Consider the following 18,085-nt stretch of genomic DNA (forward strand, 5'->3'; position numbering starts at 1 on the left):
TTTGACCTGAAATCGACATTTTTGAGCTTTTACGTTGCGTGAAATTGACATTTTGCTGCTCTCTAAGTGAAATCAACATCCTTGCCGTCAAGCGCTACCGTGAAATCAGCATTTTGACCTATTTAGAGCTGAAATCAACATTTTTGAGCTTATACGCTGCGTGAAATTAACATTTTGCTGTTTTCTAAGTGAAATCAACATCCTTGCCGTCACGCGTTAACGTGAAATCAGCATTTTGACCTATTTAGACCTGAAATCGACATTTTTGAGCTTTTACGTTGCGTGAAATTGACATTTTGCTGCTCTCTAAGAGAAATCAACATCCTTGCTGTCGCGCGTTAACATGAGTCAACGTTTTAACCACTTTTGACCTGAAATCAATAAATTTGAGCTTATCTAAGTTGCGTGAAATTGACATTTTGCTGGTTTCTAAGTAAAATCAAAGTCCTTGCGGTCGCGGCGGGCCGATCCTTTGTTATAATAAACCGAGGCGAGACTTCGACTTATAACAAAGACTTGGCTTGGCTATGATAACAAAGGGTCGGCTCTGTTTATCATAACAAAGGTCCGGCTTCGTTTATTTGAAGACCTCGGCGGGAAAAGGGCGCTAGGTATTTTAATCAAAAGTAAACTTTGTCGAAAACGCTCCAAATTTCCCATACAGTTTTGTGTAGGTATGTTTAACAATGTCCCGTAGTTTTTCCGCTAAGCTTCGCTTCGTTTTCGAGATATTGCGTATGCAGAAAAACCACTCGGTTTTCCTAGCGGCGTCTTTATAAACGAAGCAAAAACCAGCGACAAAAATACAGGACCACGTTTTTCTATTACATTGAAGACCGCATGCAAAAATTCAAGCCCTTTCGCGAAATTTTTTTTTTTCACCCAAATCGTCACTTAGCATGGTTTTGCACTCACCCCTTCAATTATTGTCAGTTGTTTATGGCTATAATAATATACATGAAAAAAATTACTCGATTCTGATTGGCTGAGAGCAATGCAGTTCAAGTGTAACACCAGTCTGAGAGCAAAACGTGTAACACCAGTGCAAATTATGCATTGTAATTCTAGATTATGGTTGGCTGAAAGACAATAGGAAATTTTCTAAGCCAATGATGTCACGTAAAATGATGACGAAAATTTTGTGCAGAAACTTTGAAAGAAGTGTTCTCTAATGAGAAAAAATGGCTTCAAGAAAGATCTTTTGCCACTGCTTCCACACAAATTTTTTCATGTTTATATTAATAATAAGTAATCATATGGTTTTTCTCATTCAATTTGGAATTAATTTGCACTTGTGAGTTTTTTGAAAAGCTGAAATTGCACTTGCTGAAGCAGCTCGTGCAATTTCAGCTCTTTGAAAAACTCACTTATGCAAATTAATTCCAAACTCGAAACCATAAGATTAACTACATGTATACTTAGTGTTTGTTGTTATTATTATTACCCACCTAATGCTAGAACACACCTATACTGTCCACTAAGAACCAGCAATCTGGCAAGCATGAGGGCAGATGACGCAGACGAGCAATTGTTGTTTGTATTGAACACAGGTACCCCAGTAAGACCAAGCTCTGAAGTGAAAAAATTACAGTGACAAGATTCCTATGAGTATGTCATCTAACTTACAAAAACTTACAAGACTCTCTGAACATCTTGAAAGACCTACCAAAGACTCTACAAAATCATGTAAGGATAATGACAAGTCATACACAAAATCTCCATCCATGTTAAATCAGATTTAAATACAGTCTTGCATTGGTGGTAAGTCTGTACATCAAATTCTGAAAGCTTATCCAAGGCCTCTCCCTCACTCTCTCTCTCTCTCTCTCTCTCTCTCTCTCTCTCTCTCTCTCTCTCTCTCTCTCTCTCTCTCTCTCTCTCTCTCTCTCTCTCTCTCTCTCTCTCTCTCTCTCTCTCTCTCTCTCTCTCTCTCTCTCTCTCTCTCTCTCTCTCTCTCTCTCTCTCTCTCTCTCTCTCTCTCTCTCTCTCTCTCTCTGTCTATCAACTCATCCCACCCCACCCCACCCCACCCCACCCTGCACTTAGCAGCGTGTGACTACAAACTTCTCTCTCTGCTGGTAAAAAATAATTTATACCCAATAATAAAGCCTCCACTAAGTAAAAGACCTTCTCCTTCAACTATTTCTTATTAAGTGAAACATACCAACACCTTTTTAAGAACATCTTACTTCAAATGGAAATAGACAATTGAGATTAAAAGCTCCAAGTACATGTAACTGGGTGCAGAATTTTTTTAAGTGTCGTACTTACCATAGACCGCCCTTTGACCTGTAAAACAATACATGTTGTAAACATTAAGACATCCCAAGGAACTTGCCGGTAACAACCCACAAGCTACATGTCCATGCACAAAGATTGAACAATGTGTACTTAGAGTAAGTCTCTGTTAATAATATTAAGTAAATCTCTACAGTCATGTATTTCATAATAAAATTATTAAATGTGAACTTCCTTGTAAAGATCTGATAAATAAGAGATATCAACAGTCTAAGTATCAAAACAAATGTTTGTGAGACTCGACAATCTAGAGCAAAAAGAAATTTAGTAACTTAAGAATAAAAAAGAAACAAAAACAACCATTCAGAGGACTCTGAGAAGTACTAGGGTTGCACAAACTTCATACTGTCAGAGAAATCTGTTTATAATTCAGACTATGTTTTGTATTGGGGTTAAAACTTTTAATTACAATTTTCTTGAGAAGAGAAATTAGAACTGAACAAGTAACGAGATATGTGACAGACAGACAGACAGACAGACAGACAGACAAACGGACAGACAACCTTTATTTCAGCACCATTAAAATTAAAGCTCAGTAGCTTGTGGAGTCATGCAAAAAAATAACAAATACATGTATGTCTCAATGTCTGTACATCGTGACCAATGAGAATATACAGTGTAGATTAGTAAGCAAAACTGCATGTGCGAGTCATCAACTTACCTGAAGTTGGTTCTCCATAGCAGTAACTTGCGACAACAGCTTCCACATCCTGATAAGAAATTCCTGCATCATTCAGAGAAGCTGTCCCTGCCTCTCGAGCCATATCTGTGAGCAAAATCAATTTGGAATACATTGATAGCCTGATCTACAAGTCCCACTGAAGCATCTTCAAGCAACGGCCACAGATTGGACATGACGAATAAAATGTAACAGAAAATTATGCCTGAAAAGTATGCAAGTGTGTGCAATTGGTAAACCAGATGGTTCCTGCATGCTGTGTACTTTGACTCACCAAAAGTTGGCAGGTGTGTGATTTTTTAAACTATATGCGAAGAATACATAAATGGCTGGACTGCATGCATTTGGTGTTTGTGTTATAATTGTAATTATAGCTAGTCATGTACTGTAAGTGTTACAGTCAAACCTCAATTATCCGGACTCGTTTGGACTAGAAGAAATAGTCTGGATAATCGAAGGTCCGGATAATCAAAAATACAAATATTAATGAAGAACAAAACTGTTTAAATAAAGCAACATTTAATCATGAAACAACACTTTTACAAATCGTTTGGAAAACAATATGGTCTACCGTACAGCTTAAACCACTCAACTCTGAGCCAACAAGAACTCATTCGAGTGTTCCTCATTAGTTACAATGTGTGCGAGCGTTGCTTTTGCTCTTTAAAAGCAAAACAAACTTGCTTTTGACTGCACTTTTCAATGCTATAGTTTTAAAAAGAATATTGCTATGGATTTTGATCATGACTAATAAATATTCACGACAAAATTGGGACCAGGAAAAAAGTCTGGATAATCAAGAAATCCAGATAATCAAGGTACGGATAATCAAGGGTCAACTGTATATGGAAATTTCATTTTACTATTTTATGTCTCCAGATTGTTTTTATTATTATTAAGTAAAGATATAATTTGTATAAGCCTATCAAATGAATACTATACACACCTGGATAGTCCCATTTCTTGGTGAGAGGCTTTTCAAACCTTAGAAAAATTATCATTAGATAATATAATTAATAATAAAAGCAATAATCATCTTCTTACAGTACCATGATTTTTATAACTAAGGGGCCATAATGTAAAGTAAAGTCTGCGTACACGTGTACGAACCAAGCGGCCCACCAGGGTGGAGCTTATCCCGATTTCTGTGGCATGAAGCAACTAGGAGCATTTCTGCTCCCCTCTAGATGGGATGCTGTGGGAGGCGTGGTGGCCTCATGGTTAGTGCGCTCGTCTCCGGATCTAGCTGTCCGGGTTTGAGCCCTGGCCGGGGACATTTTGTTGTGTTCTTGGGCAAGACACTTTACTCTCACAGTGCCTCTCTCCACCCAGTTGTATAAATGGGTACCGGCGAACTTAATGCTGGGGGTAACCCTGCGATGGACTAGTATCCCATCCAGGGGGGAGTAGAAATACTCCTAGTCGCTTCATGCTACTGAAACTGAGATAAGCTCCGGCCTGATGGGCCAATTGGCTCGTATGCAGACTTTACCTACCTAGATGGGATGCTAGTCTATCGCGGGTCAACCCTGGCATTAAGTTCGCCAGTACCCATTCATACACCTGGGTGGAGAGAGGCACTGTGAGAGAAAAGTGTCTTACCTAAGATCACAACACAAGGGCTTGAACCCAGACTGCTCAATCCGAAGACGAGCATGCTAACCATGAGGCCACCATGCCTCCCAATGGCCATAATGGCCTTGATGTCCATGTATACTCCCATTTTGATTTGTTTTGTGTTTTTTTGTTCGTTTGTTTGTTTGTTTGTTTGTTTGTTTGTTTTGTTGATCCCTAGTAAAGAATTTTGATATTGAAATTTGAGAAAAGTCTGATGACTGCAATTTCTCCCTTGCCAATGTTGTTACTCTACATTGGTTGGTTCAAGAAAACATCCAGAACCAACCACAAGGGGAATCTTCATCTACGCCAGCCCGCCCCTCCTATGCAAACATTGAACAGGGCATTGGGGTCAGACAGTACACAAGATCTGCATAATTTATAAAATACATGTTCATGTAAGACGACATAAACTTGAAAATTGATATGTTGAGCAAACCTGTGTTAATCGTCTCTAATTTTGCCCATTCATGACACCTTTAATTCTCGACTGCTCATTCGCAGGAAAGGTCAAATCACCTTAGACCGGGTGAGCAAGCCCCTTTAAGCTAAGTATAAGTATGTGTGATCCTCTACCTGGAAATTTTCTTCATCGATCTCGCATTTTTTTAAATAGTTTTTGTTTACACCCATTACTTACTTTGTCATCCCGACACCGACAATGAACACTTGTTCAGAGGTCTTCCTTATGTCCGCCATCTTGGATTCGTATTAGTATAACTAAATGTATGACGAAAAATCTTCACCTAAAAATATTATCAGAAAGCTGGGATTGCAGCACCATAGTGTTTGTATGAGCGACGTGGGGAAACGGCTGAAATCTCTGAAAATCAGGCTATCAAGATAAACTAAGACCGATACTAAGACCAATATTCTGCAAGAGGCTAAACTTCGAATTTCCTGTCATGTATGACAAAACCATTAGTCTCCAACGTCAAGTAGCGGAGCACCAATTGTCCCGCACGTTAATTTTCGCGCTAATTTTCTTGTGTTTATAGCAGGTTTCTAGTAAACATAAAGTGACCGTTTCTTACATTTCTTTTAGAAAGATAAAGCCAAAACATTGGAATGATTCATCATCATCGAATTTTTGAGCATAGCCTTGTGCAAAATGACTGCAAAACCGATCAAAAGTCCGTATATGACGTCATCTTATCCCTCTAAACCAGATGGCAACTGATGGCAAGTCATTTAGCAACAATCCCGGTGTAAACAGCGGGCTCATTGTGGCAAATTAAGGGCTGCTTACCGTTTGTAAAAATTTACGGTTGGCAGTGTAAACCTCAACCAAAATGCCGGGATCTTCGGCCAAGAAACTCTGTCAAATAAAACTCATTTTGTCGGCCGAACTAGAACTTGCAACCGTAATTTGTGTGTATACCAATGAAATAACTAAGCTTGTTTCAATTTTTTAGTGACGCTGAGTGCAACAACATTTTATGTTGCGCCTATGAATTTTTTAAACTTTTTGTATGTTTGTTTGTTTGCATCAGTCACTGCTTCCATTCTGTTTGCTGTTTGCAAATGAAAAAAGTTATCCGCGTTCTTTAATTTTTAATAAGATTTTGAACAGGCGTCAGTATTTTAAGCAAGTTTATTTCGCCTCAACGGGTCAAACCGGCCAAACAATCATTTTAATTAATGAACAACGCCCGGTCGCTTGGACTTTCAGTTAGACGCAAACATCACTATAAACAGCAAATTCATGGTTTTCATTTGGATAATCTCTGGTTGGATTTAACGACAAATTCGAATTAATGGAGTACAGCGATTTGGTGCTAAGAAAGATAAGTAAGTAACGTTAAAATAATAGATATAAAAAGAGTTTTAAAAAGTGAATGTTAGTCAATCTACCTATTTCATGCTTTAATATATGTCAAAACTACTTTCTGTTTCTTGTTAGTCTTATATTTTTTTAGGTACTGTGGCTATGAAACAATACATGAATTTCTAGGGCTATTCTTCAAGAGAAAATTGTTTAGCAGAAAATTGAACGATTTCCGCCTCACAGCTTTCAATTTCTTACTTATGTTATCAGACCGGCGTCGACTTTAAACTTCTAATATCGTCCTGTGACACTAAAGCGAATCTTCGCGCAATTAATGTCGCTTAAAATCGGCCTATGACTTATCAAACAATTGAAAAATTAGTTAGAATTAGCCGAAATTTGCCACAAACACGCTAGCAGATAAAATAAAATCGCTTATATATTTTCGTTCGACAGACACTAAGATCTAGAATGTTCTTGACATACGCAACGTGTATTTATGACTTTTTGACATAAAACCCACTTTAGTGCTAACACCTGTCTCTCAAACAGAAAAGGACGATGTCCAACTGAGAGCTGTCATTTTCCTCCAATCAGGTAAGCCGCCTTAAGGTTGATAATAGTTGGAACCCTTATTCATGGTTTACGGTTTAGACCGTTTATTTTATGGTAGTTAAAAAATAAAAGACCGAAAAGTCTTCATTCACGAAGTTCTGCCAGCATCAAGCAAGAGCGATTTTTTTATCCTTCTGTAGCCGAAATGAATAATTAATTAATTAAGTGTTTTATTCCTTTTAACAGCGTATCGCGGGTACTTGGCCCGTAAACGAGTTCAACAGATGAGAGAGAGGGGTTATGGCCAAGAAACTGCGGCCATATTCTTCCTGCAACAGGCCAGTTAGATATGACATACATTTCCTTGACTTGTTCGGTGTTGTTTTTGTTTTTGTTTTGTTTTGTTTTGTTTTGTTTTGTTTTGTTTTGTTTTGTTTTGTTTTGTTTTGTTTTGTTTTGTTTTGTTTTGTTTTTGTTTCTTGTTTTTTTTTTTTCTTTTTCCTCTTTTTTCTTTTTCGTCTCTTTTTTTTTGTTTTGTTTTTGTTTCTTTTTCAGTGGTTGTTTTGTTTTGGTTTAGTTTGGTTTTTAGTCCTTTCTTTTTTTTTTTTTTTTTTTGGTTTTTTTGTTTTGTTTTTTTGTTTTGTTTTGTTCTTTGTTTGAATTCTCGCCGGATCATAAAGTTCGAAGACAAACTTTGAGTATCCTCCATTATGACTTTGACAACTATGAATCTCATACAATTACGGCGGTTTTTTTTTTTTTTTTTTTTTTTCATTAGCATACTGAAATGTATAGTATAGCGTAATTTAGGCCCCAGTCAACACTACACTACAATTTGAAAACGGTGTACATGTACATGTTTTCACTCACAGCAAATGTTTTCCGTCCACATTACGCTGGAGAAATTTGAAAACGCAAGAATCACCGCGGTCATTTCGGAGTTGAGCTTGAGGAGAACTCTGGCAGGAAAATCACCCCCGGGGGGGGGGGTACTTTGGGAATTTCTGGGTGGGGATGTGCCGCTGGGAACCTGGAACCCTTAGCCTATACCAGAGCTAGTTCAGCTGAATTTTGCTACCCTATACTAGAGTAAACTTCCCAAATCCCCCCATCTATCGACACTGTTGAGGCTGATTTGCGTAAATTTAAACTTGCTGATTTGACTTAAATTATTTTTGAGTGGCAATTCCTGGTTTCCTTAGTCTAGATAAAATCTTCAACCAACTAGTCAGTTTTGTGAAAAATTACACCCTATTCTAGACCCAAACGCTCTGATTTACATACCCTATCCTAGAGTAAACTGCTTGAAAACCATACCCTTCACAGCGGCACATACCTATATAGCCCATATATGGCAGTGCCCCCCCCCCCGGGGAAATCACATGATTGTCGTGGTGTCATCGTTTTCGAAAAGCTTCGTTTTCAAAATGTTACCCTTCGAACTAGAACGCAAAGCCGGCGTTTTCAAATTCCTCCAGTTTGAAGAATGTTTTCGGAAAGCTCCGTCGTAAAATTAACGCTGCGATCTCAAATTTCTCCAGCGTAGCGCGGACAACTTATATCATAAATTGATAATGTCTGTTCCATTTGGTAACGATGCAAATAAGAGGCGAACACGCTGAATATTTAACGAGATATTTGCTGTTTTATACAATGTTGTCACTTTTGAAGGTATCGTTTGAAGCGAGTTTTAAATTATTTCCTAACAAACTTGGCCTCAAGACTAAATTGGCATGTTTAATTTGGCTATAGCCTTTTTAGATCTCACACATTTTTTTAAATCAGGCGAATTTCCAAACGAGTTAAGTTGAAAATTGTAATTTAAGGTATTCACAAACCTGTGTTTCATTAACAAACTATAAGAAATTAAGCATGAGTCTTGCTGTAATTTGTTTTATTTTTATAGGTGGAAAACTCGTCTGACCATATTTATAACTCTCAAAAGACTACAAGAAAGGTATTGAAAGGTACGTGAACATTAAGTCAATCCGTATTTTAAACGGCTTGAGGTCTTCGATCGATTTGCTTGGCACCCAATCCCCCGGCGGGGACCAGGAGCGGAGGGAGCGCTGGAGATGGGGGAGGAGGAAAGTTCACTATGAGGTGAATTTTGCCTGGTTGGTAATGCTCCGAAATTTCCACGTGATCTCAAAACCTTGATGCATTAGCATGAATTAACTGAACTCAGTTCACTTTCCCCTCCATTCAACAGCTTAAACGTCTTAATGAGCTTTCAAGAGGTCAGGAAAATGGAATTTCAGCCACTAAAGATCAAAGAAAAAGACTCGAGAGACTTGTGTATGGAACGTGGAGTAAACCAAGTGGACAGTACCAAAGGGAAATTATATGCCGCGATGTCTTCTAGCCTGGAGTGATTTCCATAACAATATTAAGGGAATTTATGTAACATTTTGGGGCAACAGCCAACATAATTTAAGTTTAAATTAAAATAGTCGGAATTAAAGTGAGTTGACTGCACCCTCACACGTATATTTACAAAGCATCTTACAGAGCTGTCATGATCTCGTAAACAAGTGGCATAATAGAACTGTTCACTGGATTAGTTCTTCTATTCAAATTTTTCCTCTCTCTGCAATTACAGTCTGTTGTGCGATTTCCTCTTTACCTGAGCAGACACAGGTTTTCAATCACCTAGTTATATTCTTTCCCTGCTCAATAGAGCAATCGCTGCTGACTTAATTGTTTACATTTTTCCGTATTACTGATACGACATTTGCGCAGAGAAGACATTACGCTACATACAAATTGACTGCAAATATTCAACGATCTACAGCGTGCGAAGCTTAGTAATTGGTAAACTTTTTGCCTCTTTGCGTAATTAGCTTTCAAAAGCTGCAAAATTCACTGTTTGGCGAAAGCACTAATTATCTCGTAAATTCCTTGTGAAATAAAGTATTTAATGCATAGGGCTCAAATTCCTCGAAGCTGTTAATCGTGCTATGCCCTTTCAATATTCAGAACTGTTATTTTTGTAGCTTGATCAAAACGAACGCAAACACTGTAAACAAAGATTCCCCCAAAGGCATCTTAAACTCCACCCAAAAATACTGGTAACTGGATGACGTAGCTCTGTGAGAAGCCGGGCAGTTCCTCTGATTGGTTGTTACTTTAACGCGGAAACATCAAAACAACCAATCAGAAATGCTACACGTCTCCAAAGAGCTACGTTAACAGTATAGAAAGGGCCAACGTCTCTTAAGCGCGAGAAGAACAGAGCGTGGCCGGGTAGGATAAAGCGCGTCGGGACGCGTTCGGGACGAATGAAAGTAAAAGGAGGCGTCTGGAAACCGCGCCAATCTACCCGTGTAGCCATAGATGTCCGGGAAGAAGTTGTTATAAAATTCACTATTATTCATCATCAACGTTTTCCTAGTCCTGTATTCTTCAGTTCCTCTGTTTCAAGGTTTCAGTCGAGGCCTTAGATAAAACAACTGAGATTCCAGGTTGCCGTGTGTCTGCTTAGTAATAGACCACAGATGACGTCGGTGATGCGGCAAGAACATGTAACACACTCGGCTAACGGCTCGGTGCCACTTTTTTGTTCTTACCACATTTTGACGCCATCTGCGATCTCTGAACAGACGCACGGCAACATGTAATATATTTGTTAAAGAGAACAGGAACAGCATCTTGTAGTTGGCGTTTGCATGTTTGCTACGAGGGCTTGAGCAAGAAAAGGTCTGCGAAACATTCATAAATACGAAAAATTCTGCGAGAGGCCGTTTATTTGAAAGCAATAAGCCACATGATGCACAGTAGAATGGGTACGTTATAGTCTTCAGGATGAGAACCTCGGAATAGAGTAAATCAGTAGCAGACAACAATAATTCGCACATCTATGAAAGGGTCAGGCCAACATCAATTGTAAGCTTTTTTCAATCAAGTCTTCCTTTGCTGTTTTTGTAAGAAAAGACTGATATCAGCGCAGGCACTTTGTTCCCCACCCCTTTCAGATAAATGGTTAAACTGCACCTTACATTATGCCCAGTTAATCAATAGGTCTTTTTACAGTTGTCTCCTCAGTGACCTGGCCTTTGAATGGCAACGAGGCTGGAGATGACCTTTTTTCGACACAGACCTCACTGCTTTTGTTGTGTAAATCAAGTTGTTCTAATGCTAACTAGGTGTATCTACATGACAAAAGCAGAGGGTTCTGTATCAAAGCAAGGTCAACTCCAGCCTCGCTACCATTCAAAGGCCAGGTCACTGAGCAGGCAACTGTAAAATGGCTTATTGGTCGTTGCAAGCTACGAAATCTCTGGACATAAGGGACGTAAGCCATCGACTGCTATAACAACTGCATGTAGCTATCAACTCCGGTCAGCTGTCTTTCAGTAATAATACTAAAATATAATCGTCTTTCTTCCTCCCCTGGGAGGGGGGGGGGGTGGACTCCCATATGAAAAGGTCGGAGATGCTCATAGGACAAAAAAAAATTGAATTAAAACCCCTTCAAAAGACAAATCTGAACGTAGTGCGAGCTTTATTTAACCCTTGAGAGACACCAGTTAAAGCGAAATAGGCTTGATTACTAGCGCCTGTTCAGGAAAGGAACTGGAATCGAGAGACCGGTGGAAATAAGAGCGTTGTTTATTATCATTTCATCAAGTGCACCCTAAAAAAGATACTTTGGCAGCTAAAAAATAGTGGCGTTTCATCACGTACACCCTAAATGAGACCAGAATCCTTGATTTACACCCCTTAGTGAGACAACGAGCATCCCCGACCTTTTCCTATGGGAGTTCCCCCTTTCCCCCCACCCCCACCCTCACCCCACCAGGGGTGGTCACTTGTGCTGTAGATCGCGACATTTTAAGTAGTCTGTATCTTTGACAGACAGTAACATCAGGGTATGGGCATGTGTTCTGGGGGGGGGGGGGGCACACTCATGAAAAAGATGATTAGATAATTGATCTTTAAAAAGGCCTTGGACTAAATAGGCCCTCATAGATTTTTCAAAGCCTAAAAGTTGTATTCGCTCTATGGCACTGAGAAATTTGTTGGTGCGAGGAAAATCTACTTGGTTAGTCATTCCAGTCTACACTGCAAATCACATGATAAGCTATACATATTTTTTCATGGAAATTAAAAAGCAGTGAGCTGAAGTCTTAAGAACTGAACCACTCTACCAATTGATGTGCAGTTCCAGAAAATATCCCTACCTCCCCCATGAAAAGGATTTTTTCTAGGACCCCACCCCTCTTACAGTCTTACAGATCCCTCCACCCCAGGAAATTCCAGTCCCTTCTGTGGGAGGAGTATGGATATTTTCAAGACCTGCACAATTGCATTATCACAGAACATGAATTAACAGCTGCCTGTCTTTGCTACCAACTGCCTGAAATTTTGAATGTATATAATTATATTATATCTATATATTTTTTATTCAATCCACCTTTCCTTTGTTATTTTCCACTCTTAAAAAAAATTCCAATGCATGTATTTCTATAATTTTTCAAGAAAATATTTGTCCCGCTATATTTTTCTGCCGGATATAGTTGAGAAAAATTTGGAAGCACATGTCTTAGTAAGACATTTCATTTGTTTCTGTTTTGAAAATACCAAACAATCCATGCCCTCTTTCCTTTTCCCGTGTCTTCATGTTTTTATGAGTTAACTTGTAAAGCGCTGTTGATCAGCAGTAAATATAAATAGTGCTCTAGAAGTTATTAAATTATTATAAATTATTATAATTATTAAGTGTAAAATTATTTTCCTAGAAAATGTATCATGTGCAGAGTTCTTTTATCTGTTAATTCCATAGCAATCCTATGATCCCCTGGACGGAGGAATTTATGAGAAATTCTGTGATCATTAACTTTTAAGTCATTATTAATAACATCTGTAGGAATTCATAATTTTAAAGGTCCACAAAGTTCACAAATATTTTAAAATCTCCACACCATGGTCATCCAAAACAAACAAACTTGTTATTAATTGGACAAAGTTGCAACCCTTTTCCTAACAGTCAAACTCTAATTTTCCAAGAGCTTTTCAAGTTCAGAAAAAGTAATCCTGTATGAACTGTGCTATGTGGTGATCAACGTGATGACATCAGATATCCAAACATCAGCATGCCAACAAAGATAAATATAACCATGGTCATCAAATGTGACACTAGAGTACAATGCATTCTGGGATTGACATCTGTTGCAAATGCAGCCATTTGCCAGTTAATGTATTTCTGCAGGTTGCTTGTTGGACAGAGGCAACGACAATTATAGCTTCCTCCTGAAAATTTGTATTTTCTTAGCTCCATTTCACATGGGTGACACAGACGCCCATGCATGTCTCGCACGCCAGGCAACACATTTGCCTTGTGCCTATTTAAGTATCTTTGCTCCCGAGCCCGTTTCCATGGTGGAAGCTGTTGAGGCTTGTAGTTATTGCTCTTATCAGGATCGCCGGTGGATCCCAAATCATTATCACCTACGTGCCAGATGCGACTTATGGTTGGTGAAACAATTCTTAGGACAGTTGCATTGCTGTTATACAATAACATCAATCCTAAATATAGTGGCCAGTCCCTTTCAGCATGACCCAATGCATCTTGTTGAAATGTCTTAATATACTCCCACATGGAAGAGTTAAATGCATACCCAATGCTTTGAACAAGAGGCACTTGACTTACAACAAAGGCATCTGGTTGATGATCAACTAAATTCTCTACTCCTACACCTTGAAGAGTGCTGAAGTGAATGTTAGAAACAGAGTTCTTGACAAGAAGAGCATACCACATCACTTCCATAAAATCTGCTGCAACAACTATGTCATCTTCCACAAAAAGCACATCTCCTCTGAATGTTTCATTGTGTTTTAACTGGAAGGCATCTGAAGATAAAAGTTTTAAACTGTTAGAGCTTGCATAACTTTTCATATTTGGAAATTGTGACTAAAGAAGTTAGAATAATAATTATTATAAGGCACGGGACTTCAAAAATAACTGGCCTTGAGCTAATTCAGATTGATTGTTCAAGTCCTATCTCATAAAATTCCTGCAACAAAGGTGAAAAAAAGCTGAAGTCTGCTTTCCAGTGTAATGGCCCACCAAGCCAGCACTTACGTCGATTGGAAAAGAGGAATACTTGATTTAAACGTTTTGTGCAAATAGATAAATTTATTCGCAACTGACAAGTACAGTCGTTGATCCGACAATTGCAACTCATGAAAGTAGACCTTAACTATTGATTCTATCTATTTAATTGTTTTATTTGACAATTGGACAATTTTATTGATGACCCACAAGTCATTAGTGAATGCCAAAGATGGAATGAATATGACCACAGTCAAAAGAGTAGACTTACGACCTGTACCATCCAAAGAAATGGTGGAAGTACAAAGTGAAAATAAAAACAGAGAGGAAATAAGGAAAATATATAGAGGATATTACATGGACATGGCTGTGTGGAGATACAAATTTCTCTTCGAGTGTTGAAAAATATACTTCATGAGCGAGCACAGCAGATGAGTGAAATATTTTTCAATACAAGAAAAGAAATTTGTATCTCCAAACCGCCATGGAATGTCCTATTTATTATAAACATCAATGAAATACCGAACTGTTTCACTTTTGCTGCGAAAGGCGCAATTTATTATGTAACCATGGTAACGGCGATCTTTTTACTTTTGAAGATAACATGCTACTTTCACTTAACTTGTGAAGATATCATGTTTTTGCACGAAAGCTCACCTTGTATTTGGTGTTTACGTGATAAACACGGATATCTACTTGTTGAATTGTGAATAAAATTATCTATTTGCCAATTTGATTGAACAGACTTGCCCTTTTTCAGATGGAAATCAGTCAACACCATTAAATAACCCTCAGGACTTATTATGCTTTCCTTAGCCAGCATGAAGCAACTATGAGTATACATTTCTACTACATACAGTACCCCTGGATGGGATGCTAGTCCATCACAAGATGACCCCCAACATTAAATATGCTGGTAACAATTTATGCACCTGGGTGGAGAGGGGTTTGTGTCCTGCCCAAGAACAATACACAATGACCCCAGCCAGGGCTGGGGCCAAACAAACCATATAATAGGCTGCTGTGCCTCATTCAAAATTCCAATAGCAAGACTGTCCCAACCTCAGACCTCACGCTAAAAAGAAGTTCCAACTTCTTCTAATTCTAAGCCTCTAATAAGAAAGCTTGCTCTGTTTTTATAAATCATTGTAAGTTACGTTTTTTTTCTATGTTCAGTTAAGGACTGAAGAGCTTACTTGTGTCTCACACTGTCATAGTCAGAGAGAGTGTTATTATAATGTATAAATCCCTTACAAAACATAAACTTTACAAATTTTTAAGTGCACAATTTCCTTCTAATAATAAGCACCCACAACCCACCCTACCCCCATATCCTTCTATTAGACAAGTATTCCTAATAACAACCTTACCAAACAACATCACTTGACCAAGTAGACACATCAGATTTATACATCAAATAATATTATAATAGTTATGCAATGCTTTCGAGTCACATACCACGGAATATCCCACGAGTCACTTGTATTTTCTCAGTATACACACAAGTCTTTTGGCGAGTGAGTATACCAAGAAAATACAAAACAAGTGGGTTATTCCATGATGTATCAACAGAAAGCATTGCAGAACTATTTTATTCTAATACCATAGAACATACAGTGGCCAACATAATCAATGCAGCATACGCACAGCTCATGAAGAGAGAGTTGGGTGTAACACCATCAAGTATACAACAGCTTCCCTGTATTCTGATTGGCTCTATTTTCTACGGCATGGTAAAAATTACAACAATAGAATTATTGCTAACGGGACAGGTGAAAAGTTCTGATGGTAAGTTCTGTTCTGATTCACCCAATTTAATGAGAGAACCTATGATGATTTTGACCTGATCATAATTCCAAGATGGCAAGAAGGATTACAAATGGTAAGCACATTTTCCATTTGGATGATTTGAAAGGAAAATTTGAACTGCCTCTCAAGATGTGCCAATGATTTATTTCAAGAATTTTCCAATTAGTCGGGCCAAAATTGTCTTACCATTTACATTTTACATTCTGACCAAATATCCAGAATTTTTGGATAACTAGTAAACCACCAGCCAGTAGCCTAGCATTGTGCCACTGTTAGGAAAAATGGCAGCCACTTCTTTGCAGTTTTGAAGTGTCTGTGCAGAGGATTTAGATAAAGTTTTAAAAGACTAGTAGATTTACACACAAAAAAAAATTATTAGATTATTCGCTCTTGATTTCTATGTTTGACAGTTGACTCAGGTGCCCTTGTCAACTATCATGCGATAAAAACCTTGAGCTCATAATTCAATGGCTATTATTCGCTGCAGGAAATCATGGTGCACGTAGTCATATTCATCATCTTGGACTGGATGTTTATTTTGATGAATACAGCTACCATGCTTTTCTGCAGACACATCTCCTAAAGGCAATTGTCCATTATTAATACATGTAGGTGAAGGAACAGGAATAAATTTTCCTCTGACCTAAGCTCAGAAGAGATTGAGTTCTTACCAGAAGATACCATACCCTTCTCAGGGAAGGCTTTTGGTTTGAGTTACCCCTCCCCACCCCACCAGAGCTGCCTATTTAGTTTCATACTTTCCTTCAAAACTTTTAGCTCTTGAGACCACCCCCCACCCCCCCCCCCCCCACCCCCTTCGGAATTTCTAATGACCTTCCACGGATCATATGTACTAAAGGCATCCAGGGTCCAGTGATAAATTGACACATTGGTTGACACTTGATCGAAATCTGAATTGAACATCGATTGAGGGTTGACTAATTTTTGCAGACAGGCCATCGAGTGTCAATCAATACACATGAGTCAGCTGACACTCGGCCATATATCAAGAGTTGATCAAGATATTGACCAAGAGTTGATCAAAGGTCGATTGAGGGTATGGATCAACACTCAACTCCAGATGCCTTTAGTACACATGTACCATATTTTTCTAGAACCACACATTGATGAAATACACACCATGTTCGTCAAACACTTTTTTCATCGTATTCCACCAATGAGCTTTCAGAACTTCAGGGCTCCGTTCCTCCTCTTCATTTCCGAATGTCCACACTAGCTTTCTACAAAATGTGATTTTGCCAAGCACCTTGTAAGTCTCGTTGATGTCTTCCATGGAAGAGGCTTTAGTGTGATGCAAGATAAACAAACAAGGTGTGGAAGGGACAATGCTTCCCGCGGACGAAATTGAATTTAACGTCCTTTCCAAATACCTTGGCCTATAAGAGCTAAAAATGACCAGAGGAACGAATGGTGCCTGGAAATTTTGCGGGAAAACAACGCGGAATTGTTGGGGCCATGTCTGTCCACGTTGACCAAAGAGTACTGGAATTGCCAACCATATCTGTGCAAGAACGACTACCAGGAATATCATAGTTTTCTTGAATGAACGACACCTTAACAATCGCCTTAGAAAAAGGGACAAAGCCATGAGGAAGTATCCAGTATGATTTCCAATGGTTTATAAAGAAATCGCGATGATTCCCGAAGCAAAGTTCATCCTAAATCACAGATCTTCAATTATGGACCCGCCACTGAGGCTGACGTGTCAACCGGGAAGTCATAACGTTTTCACTCGGTTTGAGTCACTTTTTTCACGGATAAATTGACTCCACATCCCTTTTTAAGCTTGTAGAAGACACTGCGGAAGCACTGTAATACTGTGGTAGAAAATCAAAATTATACAACAAGGTGAAATTCAATATTTTTGATCGCAGCGTGGCGGCTGTCAAGAGAGTCTCGTTCATATTTTACAGGGGAGGAGCTAGTACAACAAACCTCAGTGGGGAAGGCAAAGGTGTTGTAATTTCACCATATTAACAAAGACTGCGAGATGTCTTGAAAAATATGTGATCCTATCTACATTTAACTAATAAAATAAATTTATGTAAGCTTGTTATTGTGTACTTTGATGTTCTAAAACGGCAAATTTTAATGATCTTGAGAGTTTTCGCTTCCTGTCTAAGGGAGGCTGTGCATACCTGTTGCTTTACCGCTGACCATAAGAAATGAACAAACAGTGTCACGCAAGTTAATTGGGAGCGTTTTTACGTGACATCGTCAAATCTGAAGAGCTACCAAAGTTTTATCCTCGTCAGGCATAAGAGATGCTAAATTATATATGTTA

At 38.6% G+C, this 18,085-nt stretch overlaps 2 protein-coding genes and 1 long non-coding RNA gene across 4 annotated transcripts in view; 1 reads left to right on the forward strand and 2 right to left on the reverse strand.

The window, feature by feature from the left end:
* Nucleotides 1–5,472, reverse strand: part of LOC110051883 (sterol carrier protein 2-like) — a 15,632-nt gene extending 10,160 nt beyond the window's left edge. For both annotated transcript variants that reach the window (XM_089291975.1, XM_089291976.1), the window contains exons 1-5: nucleotides 5,235–5,472; nucleotides 3,924–3,961; nucleotides 2,960–3,064; nucleotides 2,272–2,289; nucleotides 1,449–1,571 (exon numbers count right to left, since the gene is read on the reverse strand). In XM_089291975.1, the coding sequence (XP_089148101.1) occupies nucleotides 1,449–1,571; nucleotides 2,272–2,289; nucleotides 2,960–3,064; nucleotides 3,924–3,961; nucleotides 5,235–5,293 (343 nt within the window). In that variant the 5' untranslated portion in view covers nucleotides 5,294–5,472. The remainder of the gene's footprint in view (nucleotides 1–1,448; nucleotides 1,572–2,271; nucleotides 2,290–2,959; nucleotides 3,065–3,923; nucleotides 3,962–5,234) is intronic.
* A 759-nt stretch (nucleotides 5,473–6,231) lies between these two features.
* On the forward strand, nucleotides 6,232–9,401 carry LOC149111277 (uncharacterized). The gene is made up of 5 exons (XR_016207969.1): nucleotides 6,232–6,385; nucleotides 6,915–6,959; nucleotides 7,164–7,255; nucleotides 8,824–8,884; nucleotides 9,130–9,401. It is a non-coding gene; the product is annotated as an uncharacterized LOC149111277 (long non-coding RNA).
* Nucleotides 9,402–10,645: 1,244 nt separating this feature from the next.
* Nucleotides 10,646–17,692, reverse strand: LOC110052181 (uncharacterized). Its single transcript, XM_089291987.1, has 2 exons — nucleotides 16,921–17,692; nucleotides 10,646–13,769 (listed from the first exon to the last, which is right to left on the reverse strand). Exons 1-2 carry the CDS (start codon nucleotides 17,387–17,389, stop codon nucleotides 12,979–12,981), a joined length of 1,260 nt encoding a protein of 419 aa, XP_089148113.1. The 5' UTR covers nucleotides 17,390–17,692; the 3' UTR covers nucleotides 10,646–12,978.
* Nucleotides 17,693–18,085: the final 393 nt, after the last annotated feature.

This window comes from Orbicella faveolata, unplaced genomic scaffold (genome assembly GCF_042242905.1).
Source record: "Orbicella faveolata isolate gen_17 unplaced genomic scaffold, um_ofav_v1 contig_24, whole genome shotgun sequence".
Lineage (NCBI taxonomy): Eukaryota > Metazoa > Cnidaria > Anthozoa > Scleractinia > Merulinidae > Orbicella > Orbicella faveolata.

Bases quoted from the DNA above. Each gene is read 5' to 3' on its own strand.
- LOC110052181 (XM_089291987.1), bottom strand. From the start codon at position 17,389: ATGGCTTTGTCCCTTTTTCTAAGGCGATTGTTAAGGTGTCGTTCATTC. The intron at 13,770-16,920 runs GTGTGTATTTCA...TTTTATCTTCAG, and splicing joins AAAAGTGTTTGACGAACATG to ATGCCTTCCAGTTAAAACAC.